The 24232-nt window shown below is 42.7% G+C and overlaps 1 protein-coding gene across 1 annotated transcript in view; it reads left to right on the top strand.

Annotated features, from left to right (window-relative positions):
* The window catches only part of GLP1R (glucagon like peptide 1 receptor), a 107665-nt gene that overhangs the window by 70716 nt on the left and 12717 nt on the right, over positions 1-24232 (top strand). The window contains exons 6-11 of the mRNA XM_065589265.1: positions 2845-2998; positions 4118-4277; positions 13099-13159; positions 19542-19611; positions 20381-20469; positions 23673-23811. Coding sequence (XP_065445337.1) covers positions 2845-2998; positions 4118-4277; positions 13099-13159; positions 19542-19611; positions 20381-20469; positions 23673-23811 — 673 coding nt within the window. The remainder of the gene's footprint in view (positions 1-2844; positions 2999-4117; positions 4278-13098; positions 13160-19541; positions 19612-20380; positions 20470-23672; positions 23812-24232) is intronic.

Consider the following 24232-nt stretch of genomic DNA (forward strand, 5'->3'; position numbering starts at 1 on the left):
TTGCCAAAATATTTGAAAGATTTTTTGTTCCACTGTGGAACAATTTCTCCCCCCCCCCCGCCCCCCGCAACTGCTAACGGTGCCATGAAACAGAATTGCCATCCTCCTGTCAGCTCTATGTATTAGTTTCTTCTAGGTATGACTCCATCAAATTCTGTGGAAGAGCATAGAAATTAACAGAGTCTGGTGACTGAGAAGCCATTGAAAGGACCCTGGAACATATGTTAGATTGCTTAGGTTTGATCAAAAAAATGCTGGCAGCCTGACCTAGACCATACATCTTTCCATAAATGCACCATGCTGCAAGTTCATTGATTCTAGCCTGGTTTGTCTGAATTTTGGGGATACTGAGCAAGCAGATGCAAATATGGGGGCATTCAGAGTGACCTCTAGAAAATGCAGGAAATGCAGATATTTGATCCTGGTCTATTGTATTTTATCTTTTTTCAGCTGAGAAACATGGGACCAGTGACTGCTCTTTGTGTTCCAAAGAGAGCTTAAAATGACTACTGCTGAGTTGAAATTTGTGGGAAACCCAGAAAGACAAGTTCTGCCTCCGTCAATGCCATGGGAGGATTATGATGATTCACACGTTTAGGCATTAGTACATTTTAGGGATTCAGAGTCACTGCTCTCTGGCTACCACTAAATCACCCCCACCAAAGATGACTTCTCCCCAGAATTCATAAAAATACTCCTGAGGAGCAATTTATTTTGCTGTTGAAATGGTGCAGATTGAGCCAACATGGCAGGTGTTTTCAAAATCTTTCTGAAGGAGGATGTTCAAAACTCCCAACCACAGTTCCAGTCTCTCCAGCTGAGCACTGTGTTCTGCTGTCAATCCAAGAACAAATAACTTCAGTTAATGTGCTAAGTGACAAATGTACTTGCCTTTTGCATCATTTATAAAACTTGAGCACTGTAACATAAGAAAATGAAAAATTGAATGTTAGAGGCTTCACAAAAACATAAAAAAGGAGCCGTTTTAAAGTCTTTAAATTTCAAAAAATGTTTGTTCAACTTATTCATAATTATCAGGACAAATTCTAGTTGTCAGAAGGACTTAACCCTAAACGTTTGGAAGCATGATTTTTCTTTTTCCTTGGAATTAACATCCACATGTTGTTGGACTCTGACTGCAGCCTCAGCTTCTAACTATCCACAGCAACCTTGCTTGCTTATAGAGCTGGGAGCAGAAACCCGGTTCCAAACCACAGATTTTCCACCTTGAACTAAAGGAAGATCTCTGTTCGCTATAGACTATCCTTTATATTAATTCTAAGGTGCAACCAGCCAACAGGGGGCAACATGCTCACGAACAAGTAGTGTCCAGTCCTGCTCCCACTGAAGTCAAGGGTAGAAACCTTCTATGCTTAGCAATGGAAACAGGATAGTCCCCGTACCTCCCATTGAAATCAGTGGGAGCAGTATTGGACACCTAAACTACCCACAATGCAGATAATCAGTAACTGTATTTACTTACAAATTATTTTCTTCATTCACATCTCTCTCGCTCTCTCTCTCTCTGTGTGTATATATATAACATGTATAGTTGGTGTATGAATTTTCAAGCAGATTTAAGAATATGGAAAGTTTGAAGGGGTAGCAACAAGCTAGTTTTGAGCTAGAGGGTGACCAAAGTTAAACATGGTTAAACTGTGAAATGACCTGTAACTTAAAAGTGGCTTCATGAATCTTCTTCAAACTTCGCAGAAATATTCTTCTTTGCCTTCTGACGAAATCTAGAAAATTTCAGGCCAAATCTATTTTCCAAGCCAACGTTGCAGAGCTGAAAAATTAGGACTTTAAAATATAGGCGTAACAACTGTTCCTCTATAATATGCTCAGTATATTTTTCAGAAATAAAAAATAATCACTTCCAGCAGAGCGTAGTTTAATATGAATTTTCCAAGTGGCACTGCCTACTTTCTTGATCCTAGTTGTGAGAATGTCTTTGTTTAAATGGAAAAACAAATTAATAGAGTGCCCCCATCTCTCCCCTCTACAGCATGTGTGTTTCTGCTTACATAGAGTTTGTCACAAGGCTGAGGGAGGAAATATTAGTGGGAGAACTTTGGTAAAATATTGACAGCACTTCATTGCCGAGTTTCAATCACACAACTCCCGTTTCCTTTGCCCGCCCAAAACACGTTTTGACAGGTAGCAATTTTGTTGTCTGTACAGCTGGCTATTGAAATTCACGAAGATGATGATCTTCCGTCATTGTTTTTTATCATCACCACAAAGGTGAAAATCGTGTTTCTTTTAGACTCATGGAAGGCGTTTGTGATCCTCTCAGGATGCTGTTGATGAATGTAGTCTTCTCTTGTTGTCTAAGTGATAATTAATATGTATGAGAATTTCCCTGCACGGGGACAGATACTTTAACATAGTCTGCTGCTTTGCTGCACACCAGCACATGAACCCTTCCAAAGTATTCCTGTTGCACTCTTGTTTTCTTTGCTGAAGGATCACTTAAATAGTTTAGACACAGCATTATGTAAAAAGTCCAGTCCTTTAGATCCCTCAGCTGTGATCACTGTAATTAAGGTTGTAAATTGTGTTTCATTATAACTCCCTATTTTTCACACACTCCAATTGTTCTGAAATATTAACCTTTTGGGCGGAAATTTTCCAAGTCAGGCTTCTGCCTAAAGGTGAATATTTCTTACAGAGAGTTTCAGATCCCCGCAGCCATTCGCAAGTAATGAGTTTCCAGTGACTCATCTGCATGGGTATCCACTGATTTTGAACAGAATCTATCAATTCCTCTCTCATTGATACCCATGGTATCATTGCAGCCTACACACAGTCACTGACTCAGGCTTTGCTTTCTTGTTACAGGCATTTGCACTGCACTAGGAATTACATTCACCTGAATCTCTTCACTTCTTTTATCCTACGTGCTGTATCTGTCTTCATTAAGGATTCTGTGGTGAAGTGGATGTACAAAACAGCTACGCCTGAGCACCAGTGGGAAGGACTCCTCTCCTACCAGGTAGGGGCAGGAGTCATGTTGCTTCTGAGGTCAGTGGTCCATCACCTGCATGAAACTTTTGCTTTCTACTGAGGTTTGTCCAAAATATTTTCTTCACTTCCACAGGGTTTTCCTTTGAGTCCCTTGGCACATTTTATACAGTTCTAGTCATGCAATCCAAGTCTTGTTACCTATGAATAATTGCTACCCTGTTGTGTTTCTTGTCCTATTGGAGGTTTGTCCCCATGGGGCAGAGAAAACATCAAGAGCAGGTTTCCCCCTCCCTCCCCCCTGTATTGGTAAATGCTCCATACCTCCCCCCCCCCCCCACTCCACACTCACCATTTCCAGTGATGACAACAGAATATTCTGACAGATGTTCCATTGCAACAGGTGACATTGTCCATCCAGTCAGGTGACCCAGTGAGCTGGTCATTCTTGGGGTACTGTATAGTCCTGCTAACTAGGGTGATTTGATTTGAATGCGAGTCCAAATCTGGGAGGAGCTAAAGTAACATGTCACTTAATCTTTAGTCTGAATATAGAAATTATGTAAATATTCTGTGATGATGCTGAAACCAGAGAACTGCTTTCTCTCCCCCTTGAGAGCTGGTATGTAAAATGTAACCAAGTTGTGGGAGACAGTGATTTGGAAATTAAATGGGAGTAGATACGTATCTGCTGTGATTCTAGGTCATATGCAGCAGGTTAAAGGCACTGGAAAATGGAAAAATCAGGAAGGTTTTTAATCTCTCTTTGAGCACTGTGATAGGAACCTTAGGCATTTTTCACCTTCCACTGAACGGGGATCACCTGTCGGGACCAGATGGGTGCATCCCACACGATAATCAGGGGAGTATACAGAGCAGTAGATGTGTAAAGAAACAAGGGTAAATGTTCTTTTATACAGTTCTCTGCTTTGGAATTCACCTGCTGTGTTTTTGAAGTACAGTAGCTGACCCTCTGTTATCCCAGTGGTTAGGTGTGATCCATTTAGTCAAGATATTTTTTGACTAGGAAGAGGGGTGTATAGTTAATCCTGTACTTCTGTTCATGTTACTAGAACTTCTGGGGGGTTTTTGTCTCCTTTTTTTCACCACCCCTGCTACATTCACTGACCTGTATTTTCTGCTCTCTCAGGAGTCACTCAGCTGCCGCCTGGTTTTTGTGATGATGCAGTATTGTGTGGCTGCAAACTATTACTGGCTGTTGGTGGAAGGCATGTACCTGTACACACTGCTGGTCCTGTCAGTCTTTTCTGAACAGAGAATTTTTCGGCTTTATCTCTGCATTGGCTGGGGTAAGTCAGTCTCTTGTTTTCTTTCTCATATTATCTACTGGTTGCTGAGTGCATTTGCCTACACAGTCACTGTGGTGACTACCCTATCTCACGTTTTGGGACAGGTGAAATAGGAAAAGCTGTCTGTCTACGCATATTCTCTTCTGTACCTGTTGAATTCAAATCCTGCTTCCCATTCCTTTTCTGTTCCTAATATCTGACCTAATGCTTTTAAAATCCTTTATAGATATTACACTATTTTAGTTTCTTATATGAGAGCCTTTAGCTGAAAACAATGACTATGCATAAATCTCGTAAATTCATACATTAGGCTCCATGGGACATCTATATAACTCCATGAACTCACCGAGACCCTGCAAAATTTACTAACACCTACAAACGTCTATAAACTGGATGATGGGCGCACAATGCTTTACCACTGTATGTTAGTTGCTTGACTAATAAGATGGAACAGGGCAATCAAGAATAGCCCTCATGTCAAGCATCTCACTTTACATAACAGCTGTTTGTCATCTGAAGACAGCAGCACTTCCAGGAGGAAATGCTAGCCACTCCTGGGTGCAAGCGAGTGGATTTCCTTGTACGTACAATGTAGGGTTATAGCTCATGCAATCATAGAATCATAGAATATCAGGGTTGGAAGGGACCTCAGGAAGTCATCTAGTCCCATCCCCTGCTCAAAGCAGGACCAATTCCCAACTAAATCATCCCAGCCAGGACTTTGTCAAGCCTGACCTTAGAAACCTCTAAGGAAGGACATCTATGTGGAATATTATTGGGGCTGCTAAATGAAGGTAATGATAGGTCAGCTCTACTGTATGGGCAGAACAAGTGGTTATCTTCTGGAGAGTGATGGAATGTTCAGTGACTATTGTGCATGTGTATGAGAGAGATTAGGGGTTGTGATGAGTTGAATAAGTTTCAGTCCCTTGAGCCCGAGCTGTCTGTAGTAGAAATGCTAAAGCTCTGAATCTTTCACTCTCCAACTAAGCTTCTCTTTGTCAAACTAAATAGATTGAGCTCCTTGTGTCTGGCACTGGTAAGGCATGTTTTCTAATTCTTTAACCATTCTTGTGGCTCTTCTATGAACCCTCTCCAATTTATCAACAGTTTTAATTGTGTTACATAGAACCAAAGGACCGGAAGGGATCTCCTGCGTCCCTGAGTGTAGTCCAGTCCTTTGCTATCACAAGCAGCCCCATCATGTACTCCTGTTCTTAAATTTATCAAGCTCCATCTTAAAACTAATTAGGTTGTTTGCTTCCACAACTGCTGTTGGAAGACTGCGTTCTTTCCCGTTTTCTGTGTTTGCCTTCTGTGAATATGCTAGTAAATGTGTTGACTGGTGAGATTAATATAAATGATCCATTGCAAATTACTAATTTACCTGTATTGAATACACAGAGATATATGAAAGGTGAAAGAGTTCTGGTGTGTTGATGGGAATAAATAAATATGAGGAATAACAAGTCTGTGCTGGAATGTGCTAGCCAAAAAAGTGCTGCTGAATCCCTTTCTTTACATCTTATATAGTGTGCATACCAACAGCACCTACATGCTGTGTAATCATTATTAAAATCATACATAGCTCAAATCCTATGAGCAGCCCTGCCCCTTATAAAACTTATAAGGCATCCAACTCATCAGGGAGCAAAACAGAACAGAAATAAAACCAAAATTATATTCTGCAAAAATGCCAAAAATCCTCTATAAGAAATAGTTGGGGGGGGGTGTATTTTGTCTGAAAAATGTCTGCTTGCAGTTCAGCCTCTGGCAAGAACAAAAGATGAAAATGATGAAGAAAAACGACACAGTCCTGTTTGTTCTCCCTCATCTTTCAACTACTGTCAATTTATTTAATTTTTGAGTTTGTGAAAATTACTGGCAATGCCAGAGTTTGGCATTCAATGTCTAGGCATCATCCACTCCTCCTGCCAGCATTGTTGACTCCTAACCTGCAGAGTACCTTACTATTCCAACCCTGGGTACTTGCACAAAACACTGCCAATGCACCTTCATTCTCAAATATAGCAGCCTCTACTACTCCTATCCTGGGAAGTGCCCTCAGAAGTGTTCATAACTCGTTCCTACATCAGATTTAACGATTGTGAATGTAACTACTGGCAAAATGAAGCAAGAATAGCTTTTCTTCCTGTCTCTCTGCCTTGCTCATTATTCTTTCTTCATGAATATGTAACCCTGGTTCAGGTCTCTTTATGCCATGAATGCTCAGAAGGTCTTCTGAGTAGACTGATTTTTCCCAGTGTAATGTTCATGTTTGCTCCAACGAGACAAGATGTTCCTGTTCTAAGTGAAAGAGTCCTGTAGCTTGACATAGTTTATCAGTTGTTTAAAAAAAATCACCCTAGCAACAGAAAGGAACTAGTGGATTTAAAAAAAAAAATAGAAGTGACGTGTGTTCAGTTGCTAGTGCCTCATGTCATCCATCTAACAATGGGAAGTTATGGACATGGGTCATAGACATGCAAAGGCCTTGAGGACGAAGATTTCAAAGGTTGCCATTATCTAGCAGTACAGTACACATTGCATCTGATGAATCACACCTGATAAAGCTGAACCAAAAAACAAGCACCTGCTGGTTTTTATCAGAGCTGGTTAAATAATTGATTTGCTACTCCACTAATTTGTTCACCACTCGCCATTGTTAAATGAATGTTTTTACCTCAAATTTCGGTTTGTTGTGAATATTTGTTTATTAACTACCTCTCCTTTTTTTTTTTAAGTTATAATTATAATTGAGCCATGTGATTGGTCACAGAAGCCTCACGGTATTGTTTCTGCTTCCTGGTTGGATAACACTAATTATTCTGTTTGTGATCTCATGTATATAGGTTTGAGCTTCTCCCAGACATCCACATGAACAGAACCATTGGAGTGTTTATGAGCAATCACTGAATCCAGCTCGCTGGTTTTGTTCCCCTGAATGTTTGCAAATACTCTTTTTTTGCAGTATTTGCTCTGCTGTAGTTCTTGTGCTTGGCAAGTGCTGTGCATGAAGTCACAGAACAAATAAGAGCTAAATAGGCTAGGCCAAATTCATCCTCATGTATATGAAGATAAATGAATTTACACCCTAGATACATTTGACTGGCACTGTAGGCGCTGATCCTCAGCTAGTGTAAATTGTTGTAGTGGATCTGGCCCAGATTTTAGGCCTAAATGCTGAGCTTTGTTAAAATTTGTCATAAGCTGGGCAGCAGCAGCTGACAAACACACATTGTTCCCGGAGATGTACTTACATGAGTCAGTGATGATTTGAAACCCAGGCAATTTTTGGGTGATAGATAATATAAAGAGGTGGTTGTTAAATCCAAACTACCATGTTTGTTTAGTTTCTGTTCAAAACGTGGGGGGTGAAACTGCTTTCCAAATGGGGCGAAAAAAGCAATCTCAAGGGGTGTTTCTCTGTTGTGCCTCTTGGCAAGTTTAACAAATAGCAGGGAGTAAAATGCTAAATTACAAAATATTTTAAAAGAATTTTCCAAGTACATGTTAGCTAAAGGTTCATAATTGACTATTCTGTAGCTGGATTATTATTTTTACTATTATTATTTATTCGGATATGCTCCATTCACGTCAATGCAGATTTGAGTTTCTTTTTCTTTGGCTGTAGAAATAAGTAATTGATTTTTAAAAATTCTGTTCAGTTTATTTTTATAAAACAAATACCCATATAGCAAAACTGGAAAAAATGTCAAACCTTTCCTGAATGATGTAAGTAAAATAATGCAAGGCAAATTTTCACCCCGTTTCACAAATCGGGAGTCATTTATGTGAACGTCACTTTTATATTCACAGGATTCCACAAGAGTCCCTGGATTTTTTGTCAGGAATCTCCATCTTTTTTATTGCTATGTCCTTGTAGAAAATAGTGGGGGAAAGTGGAATATGTGGAGAGGGCAGTCTTATATTTTTGCTTGTTTCCATGAATGATTATTGTTTGTATTACCTTAGCATCAAGAAGCTCCAGTCATGGACCAGAACCCCATTGTGCTAGGTGCTGTACAAACACAGAACAAAAAGACAGTCCTGACCCCAACGGGCTTATGGTCTGAGTTATGCAAAATGTTTTGTGATTTCACACATGTACTGTATTGTGCATGCTATGTAAACCAAAGCCCCCATCTTCCCCTTGTCGCTGTGCATGTGCAAAGCTGCTAGAAAAATTATACTGTATCCAGAGCAGAAGCAGTAGCAACAACAAAAGAACTCTGATGGGCCATATTGGGCAAATGGCGGGGCAGGTAGATGAGTTACTCCCTTCAGTCTAGAAGGCAGCACGGCTATAGCTAAGCAAAATATTGACTCAGAAGCAGCAGGCTCATTTGCAGTGGAAAAGAGAATGTTGTTGCTGTTTATTTCTGATACCGCCCACAATGAGCTGAATGCTCCACAGACATAAGAGCCCCAAAGCGCTCTTGCTCCACCAGAGACAAAACAGACATGGGATGCAGGGGGAAAGAAACATCAAATGTAAAGTGGTCATGGTGATGATGACACATTGGTATTTTTTGTTTGTTTTTTGTTTCTTAAAATACATAGCTTATTCCTAGTTACAGCATTCAAGGCAGCAAGACCTTGTTCTTTTAGTCCGAGTCTGAGAGAGCAGACACTGAACCCAACTCACCCCGACTAACTACATCAGCACCGTATAAAATAGTCTATGAGAACAGCAGATTACACTTCAACCCATCCATACGCCCACCAGCAGCTACTGGAACAGGGAACTTTTTACATTCAGAAGAGGAGGAAAATGATGATGCCTGAGCAACATCCCACAATTGCAATGTGCAGGGAGAATGACACAACGAGGCAATTAGCAGCACTAAAGACTAACAGGAATATATTAATAAAAAGCCAAACAGATTCTCTGAGCTCCTGCAGCAATTTTACACCCAGCTGTGCTCACAGCAGGAAAGCTGCCATTTAGAAAAGCTGACAACCCAAACCTACTCCAAGGAAGAAAGAGCTGCAGGAATGAAGCTATCAAATACTGGAAGCCAGGCGAGGCTATCAGTGTCTAAAGCCAGATTGCACAGAAGATCAGTTTGGAAGAGATCCAGGAAGAACACTTTCTTTCAAAGTCTTATATAGACTCAGTGTAGCAATTAGATGTGTTTGTTCCATTAGGCATTTCCTTTTTAACTTGCTTCTTCAAGTAAGACTTTGTTAGAACCGGGGATATCAAGAGCCTTATTAAAAATACTGCAGCATTCTACAATAGCGGCCGCAAGCCCTGCAGTACATACCGCTGCTGCATTTTGGACCATTGCTCTTGTTGCTTCAGACTTTCCAAACAGATTAGGGGATTTAGACACACTGAAGTTTTGTGTGTCTAAATCCCCTGGTTGACTTTGAAACTCTCAGCCACTGTTTATTTTTTCTCTACACCGAGTAATTGGAAACTTTTATATCAGAAGGGCCTTTATTTTAGATTAAGGGCATGGCTACACTGAAAAGCCTGCTGTGACCAGGGAAGAGGTGCTATGGCAGAACTGTGTGTGGAGTCCAGGAATAGAATAGCTGGGATGGGTGGGAATGTCAGGCTGAAAGTGCATTGGTGGAACTGTGTGAAAGAAGCTTTCCTAGCTTACAGCGCTTAGCACAATGGTACCTGCTTCGTTACTGGGGTTCCCAGGCTATATTGTAATATAAATAAACAACAATAATACTCAACCCAGTGTTATAAACCCCTCAGTTTCATGAGCAGCAAATTGATGGAAACGGTTCAGAAAGAAAAATTAACTGTCAAATGTGGTTCAAATTATGAGGTCTATTTTTGGAGAAAAACTTTTGGGTCTGTAGCAATGCAGATGTAAAGTGTAACCATGAATCTAATAAAAGATACCATTGATCTTGTTATCTCCTTTTTAATATAATTTGCAGTCATCTTATCCTGTGGCTGCCACTTAAAAAGTCATAACATTAGAGATACCATAGTTTTCCCTCTGAATTGAGAATAGATGGTTGGTAAATGTTGATTTGCTTCCATGGTGTATTGTGATGCATGTAATCTTAGAAATGTGTGGATAGAATTAAAGATCTGCAACTTCTAGATCCCTGATCCCAACGGACATATTGGGGGAAAAGGAGAGGGAGAAAAAGATGTGTTCCCTTTGCTAATATATTACCAAGCCCTGAACTCACTTTGACATCTTTTCTTAGTCTAGCCAAACCACTCTACATATACCAAAATACATCATGGGTTTGTTTGACAAGGAAAACCTCTCCATTGGGTAGAGGTTTCTAAATCATGTGAAGTTAGGATTTCCCTCCTATGAACATGCATTCTTGGTACATTACACAAAAGTTACCCTAGACTGAGTCTTCGAGCAAACCACACATGCTTGGGGCGTGTCTAGACTAACATTCACAATCATGTAAATTAACTCAAGTTAATTAGCAATCAAGACCAGGATCACAAACTCTTGTCCAGACAGAGCCTTTGTGATCTTTGAAAACGAATTCATTTAGGAGATGCTGGAGACAATACTGTTTTTCTGTGCTATAAATCACAAGAGAGGCATTGCTTCAGATTATACAGTCCATTGTAAACCGGATTTATGTGGATTAAGTAATGTCGTGGGGACATACCCTGACTAGATCCCTGACCAGGACGTTGGAACAATAAGAGACTCTATCCCTCATAGCCCTGCTACTCCGAGAGTCTGTCCCAGATTATATACTGAGTTTAGCACCTCCTGGAACAGAACTTTTGAAGTTTGGTCAGCGCTGCATGTATATCCAAGCAGTACAGACAATATCAATTAAAACTCATAAATTTCCACAATACTGTCAAGTCTCAGGGCCTTGGATTAAAGTGCAGTGACATGGGACATGACTGATGTAGCAGCACTGGATAGCAACTGGAAGGAGGAGGAGGAGATGCCAATCACCATGTTACCTTTAATTAATTGAGTACTTTCTAATCAGAATTCTGAAGTGGTTCAGTAATGACAGGCTTTGTCTAGTTTGGCCCTTTTAAAATGTATCACTAATAATTTGAATCTCACTGAATCAAAAAATCAAAATCAAGTAATGCAATTAAATATGGAGAGATTTCTGATGTATCCAAGCTATGAAGATCTCCACAAATCATAGCACTTATCACTCTAAACATCTGTTCCTTTACTGAAATATATCTTGTTCTCTGAGTGTTTGTTTCATCTTGTAAATTTCATATTAGGGTGACTTTTAATCCAGCCTTAATTCCCTGCAAAGTCAAGAAGGGAAAAATTCAAAGTCTAATTTAATAGCTTCCATGAATCAAAGACTCATTTGGGATTGAAAGTGATCTGCAATGGGTCGCCTAAGCCACTTCCTAGGCATCATAGCACAACTGGGGGCTTGTCTATCTGGCCCTGCAGTTCAGACAGTGGGGGTGTTAATTGCATCGCACCCTAGCGTGCGTCATTGTAACTCCCCTATATGAATGCTGTGGGTGCAAACTAACAGGTACCTAACTTACATTAATGCAAACCAGGTACCTTGAGTTTGTGCCCTCAGCGTCCATAAGGGGAAGTTACAGGGCAGCACTTTAGTGCACTCTGTAATTCACCCCCCTGCAGTCTGGGAGGTGCTCTATAGCCCAAACTGTGGGACCACATAGACCGTTCTCACTAGCCCATCCTGATAGATGCCCGCACAATCTCAGGATTGAATACCTCCAGTGATGGTGATTTGGCAACCTCCCCCTGGCCGGCTCACTCCATTGTCCTTATGATTACTCTAGTTATAAAACGCTTCAGGAAGTTTCCTTGCTACTGCTGCTGCCTGTTACTTCTCATTCTGTCCTTACTATCAAGGGAAGGTTTGTCTCTTTGTAACAGCCTGCTCTCCTGGGTGGCTGGGAAAGAATACAGTACAACACAACTAAAAGTTATTACAGCATAGTTCACATTGCAGATACTGTTTTGAGATTTCCAGACCACTGCGGATCACTTTTATTACTCTCCCCCCACACACACCTTTAAATACACTCCATGGATTATACACCACCTTACTTGGCACTAATGTGGGTAAAGAACCTGAAAGGGTGTGCAGGGAGGGACAGATTCACAGAGAAATTATGGAAATGTGACACCTTGTTCATTCTTGGGACCATGTTTCATCCCTCTTTGTCCAGTGAAACATTCCCCCCTTTGCATTGTTTCTGGACATTTCCAGCACTATCAGTTGACAGATGCACTTTTTATGTGTATATTTAGATGTGGGTAAATGTAATGCAAGTGAAAGGTGTTGGATTGATGGCCCTTGAGTCTTAATAACAGCACTGCAAGCTTCCCCAAGAAAACACCTCCCACTCGGTATTCACTCTGACCTAGGGTGACCAGACAGCAAATGTGAAAAATCAGGACAGAGGGTGGGGGGGTAATCGGAGCCTATATAAGAACAAGACCCCAAAATCAGGACTGTCCCTATAAAGTTGGGACATCTGGTCACCCTACTCTGACCTAGCGGGAGCTCCCAAATTCGGTCTCCGTGGCCCATTCAATGAAAGCTGCCAACAAGAGGTCCAAATTAGTGCCAGTTTTGGAGGTGGTTTTTGTCACACGAACACCTGTCCACTCGGAACTAGACTGATTCCCCCTAACTCATTTTATATAAGCCACTAAATAGCTGCACAATGATAACTTAGCAGCATTGCTGACCTGGAACAGTGATGAGTAGGTACACTGGATGGGAGCTGCAACCCTGTCACTGGCTAATTATGTTGCTCTTAAGTCATATGAGGTTTTAGTCCTTCCTGCTCTTCCTTGTTTCTGATTGTCAGTATCTATCTTGTCTCCTCTCTTCTCAGGTGTACCAATGCTGTTTGTTATCCCCTGGGGAATTGTCAAGTACCTCTATGAAGATGAGGGGTTGGTTCAGTTCTAATATCTAGCTGATATTTCATTTGTGGGGCATGTGTGTTGGGGGGGGGTCATTTTTGGTTTGGTTTGATTGCGTTGGCAATGGCTGATGTGCTGAAATCCCATGTAGTTGCTTGTGTTGTGTATGAAGCTCTTGCATAACATTTCTGAAAGGCACACAAGCTCATTCCTGGTCAGAATTCCCCATGTCTGTTTATCTGTTCCTCTGCAGGTCAAAGAGAGGTACATTTGTATCTGTTTTTCAGCAGCTACAATATCCATTGTAGAGGTCGTCATACCTGATCAGACTATCTTTGATAGTCTGCCTCTGGCAATAGCCTCTCCAGGATGCTTCAGAGGAAGGCAAAAACCTCCCACAATGTTCTCTGTGTTATTCCTTCCTGACCCCTGTAGTGATCAGCTTATGCCTTGCAGCAGAGATCTGATTATCCATTCTTGTCTTAGCTTCTATTATTCAGTCCTTTATAAAATACAGCCATGTTGTCTATCTGGCTGCCCTTGCATTGCAGAGAATTGCACAGGTTGACTACATTGCATAAGGAAATGCTGTAGAACTTGAAATACTTGTTTTCTGTTAACTTTCACTGTAGCTGCTGATTTGAAAAATCAGTGGCATCATTTAATTTTACCAAAGTTTATTTCTAGCAACAGGCTAGTAGCAGCTTTCCCCTAATAGGGACTGGCTGGGAGCATGGAAATAATGTGATGCATGGCCAACGTCTTTTGCGCTGATCAACAGTTCTACGCTATTTATTTTTTATTCTGCTTACCACCCTTTGGGCCCTGTTGCCACTCAGTGTACCCTCCCCGCCGCACCTTCCTAGAAAACCTTGTTTAAACACAGTCCTTTGCTAGACAGGTACCAATATGGTGTGAAAATTCACTGTAGTTGGGCCCAACATTGTATCAACTCTCCCCTTTACCGAGTATTCAAGGGATGGGATATCAGGAATCAGTTTTTATTTGTGTCTTTCATAATACAAAATGGTTTGCTCAAGTCACCTCTAACTCTTCTCCTTTCCAGGCTAAAATAATCCTAGGGTTTTCTGACTGTTCTGTCCAGGTCTGTCTCAACTGTATTCTGTAATAAGACCTTGGCTCCAATGATCCGTTGCAAGTTTTGTCCACATGATCAGTATAGCTTTAAAGAACTTGAACGGCCAGCGCTCCTCAGGCCTATCTTTCTGTTGGTGTGGAAAATGTATTCAAAGTGCTCTCCCTCAGCCTTCTGCATTATGCAATGCTCAGAGCTGACTTATGATTTCTATTAAAGAAAACTGTTGCTTGCTGCCTTCAGCAGACCCTAAAAGGGACAATTTTGCATCTTATTAGGTTTTCTAAATCTTGTATAAATATTTGTAAAATACTGCAATAAATCACCTTGTGCAGCTTCCTCTCTGAAGGGCAAGATTTCTATGCCTCGGGCCTCAGCGTGGCATTTGTTAGTGCATCTAGGGATATCTTTCATGCCATTTGCCATAGTGCTGCCACTGTGGATGTGCAGAAGGCTGTAAATTTCATTTGTGACTCAACTATCTCCCCAGTTATGAGGCATAACTCGAAATAAATAAGGTCAGGGCTACAATGGCTCAATGTTCTAGGCAATCCTGAGAATGTAACCACTCAGAATAAAGGATTGTAGCCTGCAAGGACAGGAGATCTACTTGCAAACTGTCTCCTTCCCGCCTGACCAGGATTGCCACAATTGTGGCTACAACTGTGAAGTTCCCCTAAAAACTGCCATTCATTAAAAAGAATTGATCTATTAAAAGAAGACATTTTCAACTCCCGTTTTTTAAAATCTATCTCCGTTTTTGTGGGTCCAATTATATGTGGGTGGAAGTGAAGACAGGTTGTTTCTTAATTATAGGAATGCACCCACAAATCTGGTACATACATTCATCCCACACACCCACATCTGCACCATCAGTTAATTGCGGATGCAAAATGCAGGGACTGGGTTGCAGCTTTTTTAAAAATCAGACTGTTCAGTTGCACCAAACCAAGACAAAAGTGCATTGAAGATTTTTTTTTAGGAATACAAACTTGGGACGCAAAAGCAGAGTTTTTACAGCGATATTCGGTTAATTGGATCACTTCCCCACTAGCGACCGGATGCTGTGAGTTGCTAAACGTGGTCTGAGAGGCGGTGAGCATACTCAGTTGCCAGTGAATAGATCCAAGTCACAATAGATGTTAATGTTTCTATTACTCTAACAACTAGAAAGTACAAATAGACAAGAAATCACGTTCAGATGTCAGTTTTATTTTCTGGACACTTTAATTGTGCTGGTACACTAATTGCACTGTAATGGTGTTTTTATTGCATGAATCTGTATAAATTTAAAAATAGTTAAAGCTGATCTGTGCTGTGGAAACCAATTAATGCACGTATAAATGTAGCAGAGTTAATGTAAAGAACCATATCTCAGTCTTTGTCATTACTAGGAACCTTAAAAATTGTCTCTATCTACTGCAGCTACTCAGAAATTAAAACTCTCATAGACTCATAGACTCATAGACTTTAAGGTCAGAAGGGACCATTATGATCATCTGGTCTGACCCCCTGCATGCTGCAGGCCATAAAACCGTCCCTACCCCTTCCCTGGACTCTGCTGTTGAAGTCTCCAATCCTGTTTTTAGTGACTGCAATCGGCAGAGACCCTCCTGCTAGAGATCCCTGCCCCATGCTGCGGAGGAAGGCGAAAAACCTCCAGAGGCTCAGCCAATCTGCCCTGGAGGAAAATTCCTTCCCGACCCCAAATGTGGCGATCAGTAAGACCCCGAGCATATAGGCAAGAGTCTCCAGCCCGACCCCGTTAGCCATTATACTATTTACCCACCCTTGCTTGGCTTTCCTTGACTACTATGTTTTACCATTAAACCATTCCCTCCATAAACTTATCTAACTTTATCTTAAAACCAGACAGGTCCGTCGCCCCCACCGTTTCCCTCGGTAGGCCGTTCCAATATTTCACCCCTCTGACGGTCAGAAACCTTCGTCTAATTTCAAGTCTGAACTTCCCCACGGCCAGTTTGTATCCATTCGTTCTGGTATCCACGTTCGTACTAAGCTGGAATAATTCTTCTCCCTCCCTTGTATTAATCCCTCTAATATATTTAAAGATAGCAATCATATCCCCTCTCAGCCTTCGCTTTGTCAGACTAAACAACCCAAGCTCCTCTAGTCTCCTTTCGTACGACAGCTTTTCCATTCCTCTGATCATCCTAGTCGCCCTTCTCTGCACCCGTTCCAGTTTGAGTTCATCTTTTTTAAACATGGGAGACCAGAACTGCACGCAGTACTCCAAATGAGGTCTCACCAGCGCCTTGTACAACGGAAGCAGGACCTCCTTATCCCTACTAGATATCCCTCGCCTAATGCATCCCAAGACAGCATTGGCTTTTTTCACCGCCACGTCACATTGTCGACTCATAGTCATCCTGCGGTCTACAAGAACCCCTAGGTCCTTCTCCTCTTCCGTTACTTCTAACCAATGCATCCCCATCTTGTAACTGAAATTGTTATTAGTCATCCCCAAATGCATCACCTTACACTTTTCACTATTAAATTTCATCTTATTTCTGATACTCCAATTCACAAGCTCATTCAAGTCTCCCTGCAGGATATCCCTGTCTTCCTCCGAATTTACAACGCCTCCCACCTTCGTATCATCCGCAAATTTTATCAGCCCATTCCTGCAATCGGTTCCGAGGTCAGTTATAAATAGATTAAATAAAATGGGTCCCAAAACCGAACCTTGAGGCACTCCACTAGTAACCTCCCTCCAACCCGACAGTTCACCCTTTAATACAACCCGCTGCATTCTCCCCAGTAACCAATTCCTTATCCATTTCTGGATTTTCATATCGATCCCCATGTTTTTCAGTTTAACCAATAATTCCTCATGGAACTCTGCTTCCAGCCATGCCTGTTATCTAGCATGTCTCAGAAATATCCACATAAAATTAATTATAAAGGCTACATGAAGTTGGTTCCCACTCACGCATGCCAATGAAGTGGTTCTCCCGTTAACCTAGTTCCAGTTAAGCTGCACTGACTATTCTCAAAATATACACTTGCTATTCATCAGTGGCTAAAGTACTGTAGAACAGGGTCTGGTGGTAGAATATATTTGTGGTGTGCACCAAAATGAAATATAGTTGAAAAACAGCAGAGACCTGTTACACCTGCCAGATACGGACATTTGTGATGCTACAAGCTTAGCTGCTTCACTTTTCTATGTGGTATTTTAAGGTCTCCATCACTGTAACGTCTAGGTGCAACTGCATCTCTTATGGTTTGTTAGGATCTCCAGGGTTAAAGCTGAAGCTAGCTTTCCCATTACAAGTCTCCTTTTCTTACCCCCACTAATACCACCCAAGATGTAATTGGCATGTTCTTATGCCAGGGATAAGTGAAGTGGCTAATGCAGGGTGTACAGATTACTGTAGTTTTTGGCAGATGAGACTTGAAAAGAAATCAAATGTAATGAATCTTTTGGGAAATTTTTTTACTCTCTCTATGGCTTGTCATATCTCAAAAACAGATATGGTGTAGAAACACCGTGTTTTAATCTGTTGGGTTTGATAAGAACTGGTGCCTTTTAATAATGTTGAATGGTTCAATAGGAGATTAATAAAGTTATTGACTCCAGTTTATGCAAATGTTAGGAATCCTGCATGCTACTTGTTCATAACTTTCTCTTTAAAATGTCTTTGGGACTGAAACCTATATACATATATTGAAAGAACTGGATGTGCCCTTTGTCCTGATCTCCATTAAATAGCCCAGGTCGGAGGGCGTGAATAGGCGCTTTTTAAATATACACCTCTACCCGATATAACGTGACCCAATAAAACACAAATTCGGATATAACGCGGTAAAGCAGTTCTCCGGGGGGACAGGGCTGCGTGCTCTGGCGGATCAAAGCAAGTTCGATATAACGCGGTTTCACCTATAATGCAGTAAGATTTTTTTGGCTCCCGAGGACAGCGTTATATCGGGGTAGAGATGTAGATGCTTAATCTTAACACTGAGATGGGGGGAAAGTGAGAGAGAGGCAGGAAATCTGACCAACGCAACGCAGTTCCCTTCTATAGCAGTGGTTCTCAAACTTTTTAGCAACCCGATGGCTGACTTTTTTATTTAATTTTTAATTTTTGCACCCACCCCACCTCTTCACGCCCCCCGCTCACTCCATTCCCCCCTCCCTCCGTCGCTTACTCTCCCCCACCCTCACTCGCTTTCACAAGGCTGGGGCAGGGACTTGGGGTGCAGGAGGGGGTGCAGTCTCTGGGAGGGAATTTGGGTGCAGGAGGGGGTGCGGGCTCTGGGAGGGAATTTGGGTGCAGGAGGGGGTGCGGGCTCTGGGAGGGAGTTTGGGTGCGGGAGGGGGTTTGGGGAGCAGGCTCTAGGAGGGTGTTTGGGTGCAGGCTCTGGCCTAGGGCAGGGGATTGGGATGTGGGCTCCGGCTGGGCGGCGCTTACCTTGGGCAGCTCCCAAAAGTGACCAGCACATCTATCTGACAGTGGCTCCTAGGTGGGGGTCAGGGAGTGTCTGCACACTGCCCCTGCCTGCAGGCACCACCCCCGCAGCTCCCATTGGCTGCAGTTCCCGGCCAATGGGAGCTGTGGAGTTGGCGCTCAGGGTGCAGGCAGTGCGGAGAGAATCCCTACCCCTCGCTACACCCTCCCCACCGGGGCTGCAGAGATATGCCAGCCGCTTCTGGGAGCCACGCGGAGCCAGGGCAGGCAGGAAGCCTGCCTTAGCCCCACTGCGCCATCGGACTTCTAGTGCCTAAAATCGCTGTTTGGCTTCAGTAGCCTCCGGGAGATAGAGGGAGAAGGAGTTGAGGGAGGGAGAGGAGTTGATCAGTGGGGCCACGGACCCCCGTTTGAGATACGCTGTTGTATAGGATATTCATAAACAACCAAGTAACAAGAAGACTTGACTTTGGCACTTTTAAGATTTAATTAAAAAAAGTGTTGAATGGAAAGATGAGGGTAGCTACCATGCAGCAAAATATTTGATTTTTTAACAAATTCCTGCTCAGCCAGATGACCTATTTGGACCATGGATTGAATGCTGTAAATCTTCACAATGATAGAAAATTATGTAGGAGGATTAGTCACCAGAGTGCGAGAGAGACAGGCTAACAGCATCCAGTTGGGTGCTGTAATTTAGTGTGAGGCGTTCAGATGTTTCTAAGAACCACAAGTAGCTGCATCTGTTTCTATGTCAGCATGATGTGCCTTTCTGGTGTCTAGTTCTCATCATCTGCACTGCTGAGACGTGATGAGAGAGAAGAGACTTCATGCATATACTTACCTTTTTGTGTTGTGTTTAACCTCCCTGCTGCCTCTCCAGTTGCTGGACCAGAAACCAAAACATGAATTACTGGCTGATCATCAGACTGCCCATTCTAATCGCCATTGGGGTGAGTGACTAGGAGCAGATACAGGGATTCAGCATACATGTAATGAGACAGAGACCAGAGCATTCAATGCTGGAGGACATACTTTTGCTAACAAAGCTCCTATACAGCAGCTCTGCTCTTCACATGTAATAATGGGGAGGAAACTACAAGGGGGGCGTTGGGAGCCAAAGCTGAGAGATTGTATGGTTGGATGGGTTAATGGTAGAGAAAAAATGTGAGAGTTCATATGAAAGATATACTGGTGATGCCCACTGGTCACTGTCCTATAGGAAAACTGGGGAGTTCTTGGTCCTCACTTCAGTTCAGAAACACGATCATGTGAAACCAATTCTGTTTCTGACCGAAAACACAGTGCCAGACACCTGGCTAGAGCAAAATGACAAATTCCATGGTATTTTAGAAAAATGCCAAATACCTCGGTCACAGAATTGTGGAGACCACAGGGCACGTATTGGGATGAATAGGAGAGTTTATACCACTTAGAACTCCTGATTCCAGCTGTCTGCAGACTCAGGCAGGCATCACTTCTTTGATTTATGCTCAGTTTACATATTAAAGGTGAACTATCCAATTGTAAAAGCTAGAAACAGATTCTGGAGCATGGTTCTGTGGCAAGAGCTGAATTCCATAGCAAATTCTGCAGCTGCAGAATCGTGGAATACACAGGGCCCTGTCTATAGACACCTTGACACAATGTATGTTCATCCATGTCTTGACTTGCACATATACTTCCTGATGACAATGTCAGCTACTTCTTTCTTTTCTCCAGGTGAATTTCCTGATCTTTATCAGAGTTATATGCATCATCATTTCCAAGCTGCAAGCAAATCTGATGTGCAAAACTGACACAAAATGCAGGTAAGTTATTTGGTGAGCTAGCACTTGCTGTTCTTTTTGAAAAGGGAGACACAAGCAGGAGTGGAGTGCCATAGGAGATTAAAGATTTCAGGCACTGGGTGGTATGTAGAAAGCATTGCACATAACTATGATAGTCCAGAACAACTGACCACAGATGAAGCCCACCGGTGGGTACAGAGCTTATGGTAAACCTGCCCTATCAATGCCTTTGTTGTACCTGCTCTATGGATTAAACAGAGGACTTGGTCTTCTGCAGCTGTCAATCCAGAACCTACCATGAGCACGGAGGGAAAAAAAATCCATTAGGCAATTATTTTTAAGAAACATAGAGAAAAACACTGTTGTCCTTGTTTCCATCACTGCTCTTACTTCTCCTCTCCACTAGTTACTGTGCCCTCTTATCATGACCTATGTGTCCTCAATTTTCTGAGCATTTGTGTGACTTTTTGTCTGGTACAGTATGTGAGGCTTACTGCATGAGTTTAATTTTTACCTTGCAGACTTCTTTGCATGTGGACTGTTTGTGGCTCACCTGGACAGCTGTTCACACGACCAACATTCATGGGCATATTCTTCATCCCTTGGTTTCTGTGTCTTTGGGGCTTTGATTCTTCCCCCAGATTAATCTTGGGAAGCACACAAACTTGTCCCACCTAATGATGTGCATATCATGATACAGCATTGGTGCATGACAACTTGGGTCATCACAATACCCCGTGACCCACTGTCGTCATGTTTTGGTGGAACAGTAGGATGTCTTGATGCAGCATCATGACGCTCTATTCAAGGGCCCAAAACAAGGACCCAGCCCCCCACTAGTCTGGATTTGCTCCGGTATGTCACAGACACCTTAATGGTAGGACCCTCACCTCCACTTAGAGAGGACTCTCTAAACATTGATATGATGGGGGCTAAGTCTAGAACCAAGGGAACATTAAAGACCTTGCCCTTTCTAATCACGTTTTGTTCTCTCTGTTATAACAGTTCACCATAGCAATCGCTAATCTCCTTCTGTGCTGCCAACCTGTCTTTGCACATGAAATCATGGCTGTCTAATGGGTATTTGGTGCTCAGCATGGGAGAAGGGACTCATTTTGGAGGGTTAAGAGAGATAAGATGGATTTGGGTCCACATTATCTCTCACTATCACAACCTCTGTGACCCTCATGATAGGGAGGTTTATGGATCCTGAACTTTGATACAGTGGAGCCCTCTCTGAGTGATGTTTGGTTTTGTGGCAACACACCCCAAAAAGCTTCACTATAAGCAGAGTTTCACTCTAACAGGAGAAGACTTGCCTGGCAAAAGATCCCCTCCTCTTCACCCAGGAATACTGAAGTCCTGTAGGCTATCCCTGCAGCTTGAAGGAACATTGACAGTTGTTAGGTGGGAGCCCTGAAAAGTTCCATCTTCACTCCAAGAGCCTAGAAAGATCAGGCTGGCTCCTATGATGAGAACAAGACTGGAGGCCAGGGATTCCTCTTCACTCCTCTCCAAGAAATTAGTGGTAACTTCTCCTTTCTGACGTTTCCTCAGGAGGTGGGGAGGGAGTGAAAGGCATTGATGCAGTCTGAAAGGTCTTGCATTTTTGCTGTGTTCTTTATAGCTGTTGTTTGGTAGTTAAATACACCAAGGCTAGGTGCCCTAGAAATGCACTGGATTAGATTCAAGAGTATTTGGAAAGCAATTGGGCCTATCTGTGCTGTTGTCAAGCAGGATAGGTTCTCCTTGTCTCTCTCAGTACTTTCTCTTTTCTCCTCCCTGCCACCCCTCTTGGTCATGGAGATCTTGATGGCAGCAAATCCCTTTTCCAGTGTGGAGGGGCTGAGGTTGTTGGAAAACTTCTTGCCTACCCTCAGAGAATTTGGGAATCTTGGGAGACTGGCCCTTTATTCCCTGCAAGGGTGTTTCTCCCACTTTTGCAAGACTTCCTAGCTGAGTAGAGCCATGTTGGGACTCCCTTCTGAACCCATTAGCACTGTTGATATGCCAACCAGAGGGGCTGCTGCACAGCCACACGAGGCGCCTCTCCCTTTTCCCCCATGGGTGTCCCAGAGCAAGTTGAGTCTCTGCCATACGAGGAGGCAAGAGGCTGATCCTGGCTTCCTCAGGTGGCAGTGCAGAGCCCTAATTGCAAGGCAAGTGCGGCTGCTAGGAGATTTCCTTTTTAAACCACCCTCTCAGCCACTCCATGGAATCCCTTGCCTAGGTCCATTGGTGCTCCTACATCTCCCACTTGCCTGTAAGTGCACACTGATGTAAATAGCTGCTTTGGTTCTCCATCTCTCTGCTTACATATCACTTTGAAAGAACAGCATCCAGGGTGCCAAACTAATCGAGAGCCTGCGTTCAGTAGACTTTGAGAGCCCTGAGACTCCATTGCAGCCTCTGCTTCCCATTTGCTGGAGGAACAACTTGCATCTGGTCTGCAAATGACAACTCCTCATGAGATGCTGATAACATGTTAGCAGGTTCTCTGGCCCCAGGCAGCCTAGGAATTCCCATCTTAGGGATCTGGCATCTTTCATTACCAGGTTGTGTTGCTCAGTGCCTTACTCCTCTCATCGGTGTTAAGAACCATTGTTTTTGGAAGCATTCTTCTCCTCCTGTGTATTCATATCTCTGCTCATTGCTCTTGCACTGGGAGATGTTTTACTTAGGTTTCTCCCTCACTACCCAGGTCCCTGGTCTTTGGAGCTTGCCTTGTAAGCATCAGCAATCGTTCCCTTTTACTTTAAGTTCACGTCTCTCATTTTACAGAGCTCAGTGACTTACAGTTAATGTTAGCGATAGTGCTTTGAAGATGTAATGTGCTATGTAAGTGTTAAGGAATACTCAATAATCCTTTGGCCTTTGCTGGCGCTTTCAGTCCAGTGAGCTCAAAGCAGTGTACAGTCAGCACTCCTCTCTATACAGTAATGTATAGTATTCTGCATGCCTATAGTGCCTTTGAGCCAACAATCTGAATGTGCTTTACAAACATTATTGAATTAATCCTCACAACCCCATATTGTCATGTGGAAACATTATCCCCGCTGCACATGGGAAAACTCAGGCACACTGTGGTAAAATAACTTGCCTGAGGTCACCTGATGACTCCATGAGTCAGAAACAGAACTAAGGAGTCCTAACTTCCCGATTTCGGTGCTAAATCAGTAGCTGCTATACTGCCTGCTATGACTTCCCTTTCTTTATTACTTTAGATTGGCCAAGTCTACATTGACTCTGATCCCGCTGCTGGGGACCCATGAGGTCATCTTTGCCTTTGTTACTGATGAGCATGCCAGAGGAATGCTACGCTTTGTGAAGCTCTTTTGTGAACTCTCCTTCAACTCCTTCCAGGTAACACCCAGGAAACGCATATTCAACCCAGTTTGTATGTTAAATGCTGCTGGAGACCAGTTTGTCTTTCATGGCAGGTACCCTATGTTTCTCTCCTAATTCAGCTCTGGATGTTAGACGATTATGAACCTAGGAGAAGTAGGGTAGCCAGAGTGCTAAAATCAGGTGGCCAAAGTCCCAGTCCTGGCATTCCACACACACTCCTTTTTAGTGCTTCCTAGATCCCCAGCGGTGATCTGACCCTTGCATCTGCGTGTTAATTTCTGTTTTATATGCTAAACCCAAAAACAAAAATTGTCCATGGTCTCCTGGGAAACTGTAATGGTGTCACCCAGGGCAAATTATATGGCTGCTACAATGCCTTTTTGGAAATCTGACCCTTGAAAGGTACATCTGTAGGACTATAACTGTGCATGTGGAG

This window comes from Chrysemys picta, chromosome 3 (genome assembly GCF_011386835.1).
Source record: "Chrysemys picta bellii isolate R12L10 chromosome 3, ASM1138683v2, whole genome shotgun sequence".
In the NCBI taxonomy this organism is placed as follows: Eukaryota; Metazoa; Chordata; order Testudines; family Emydidae; genus Chrysemys; species Chrysemys picta.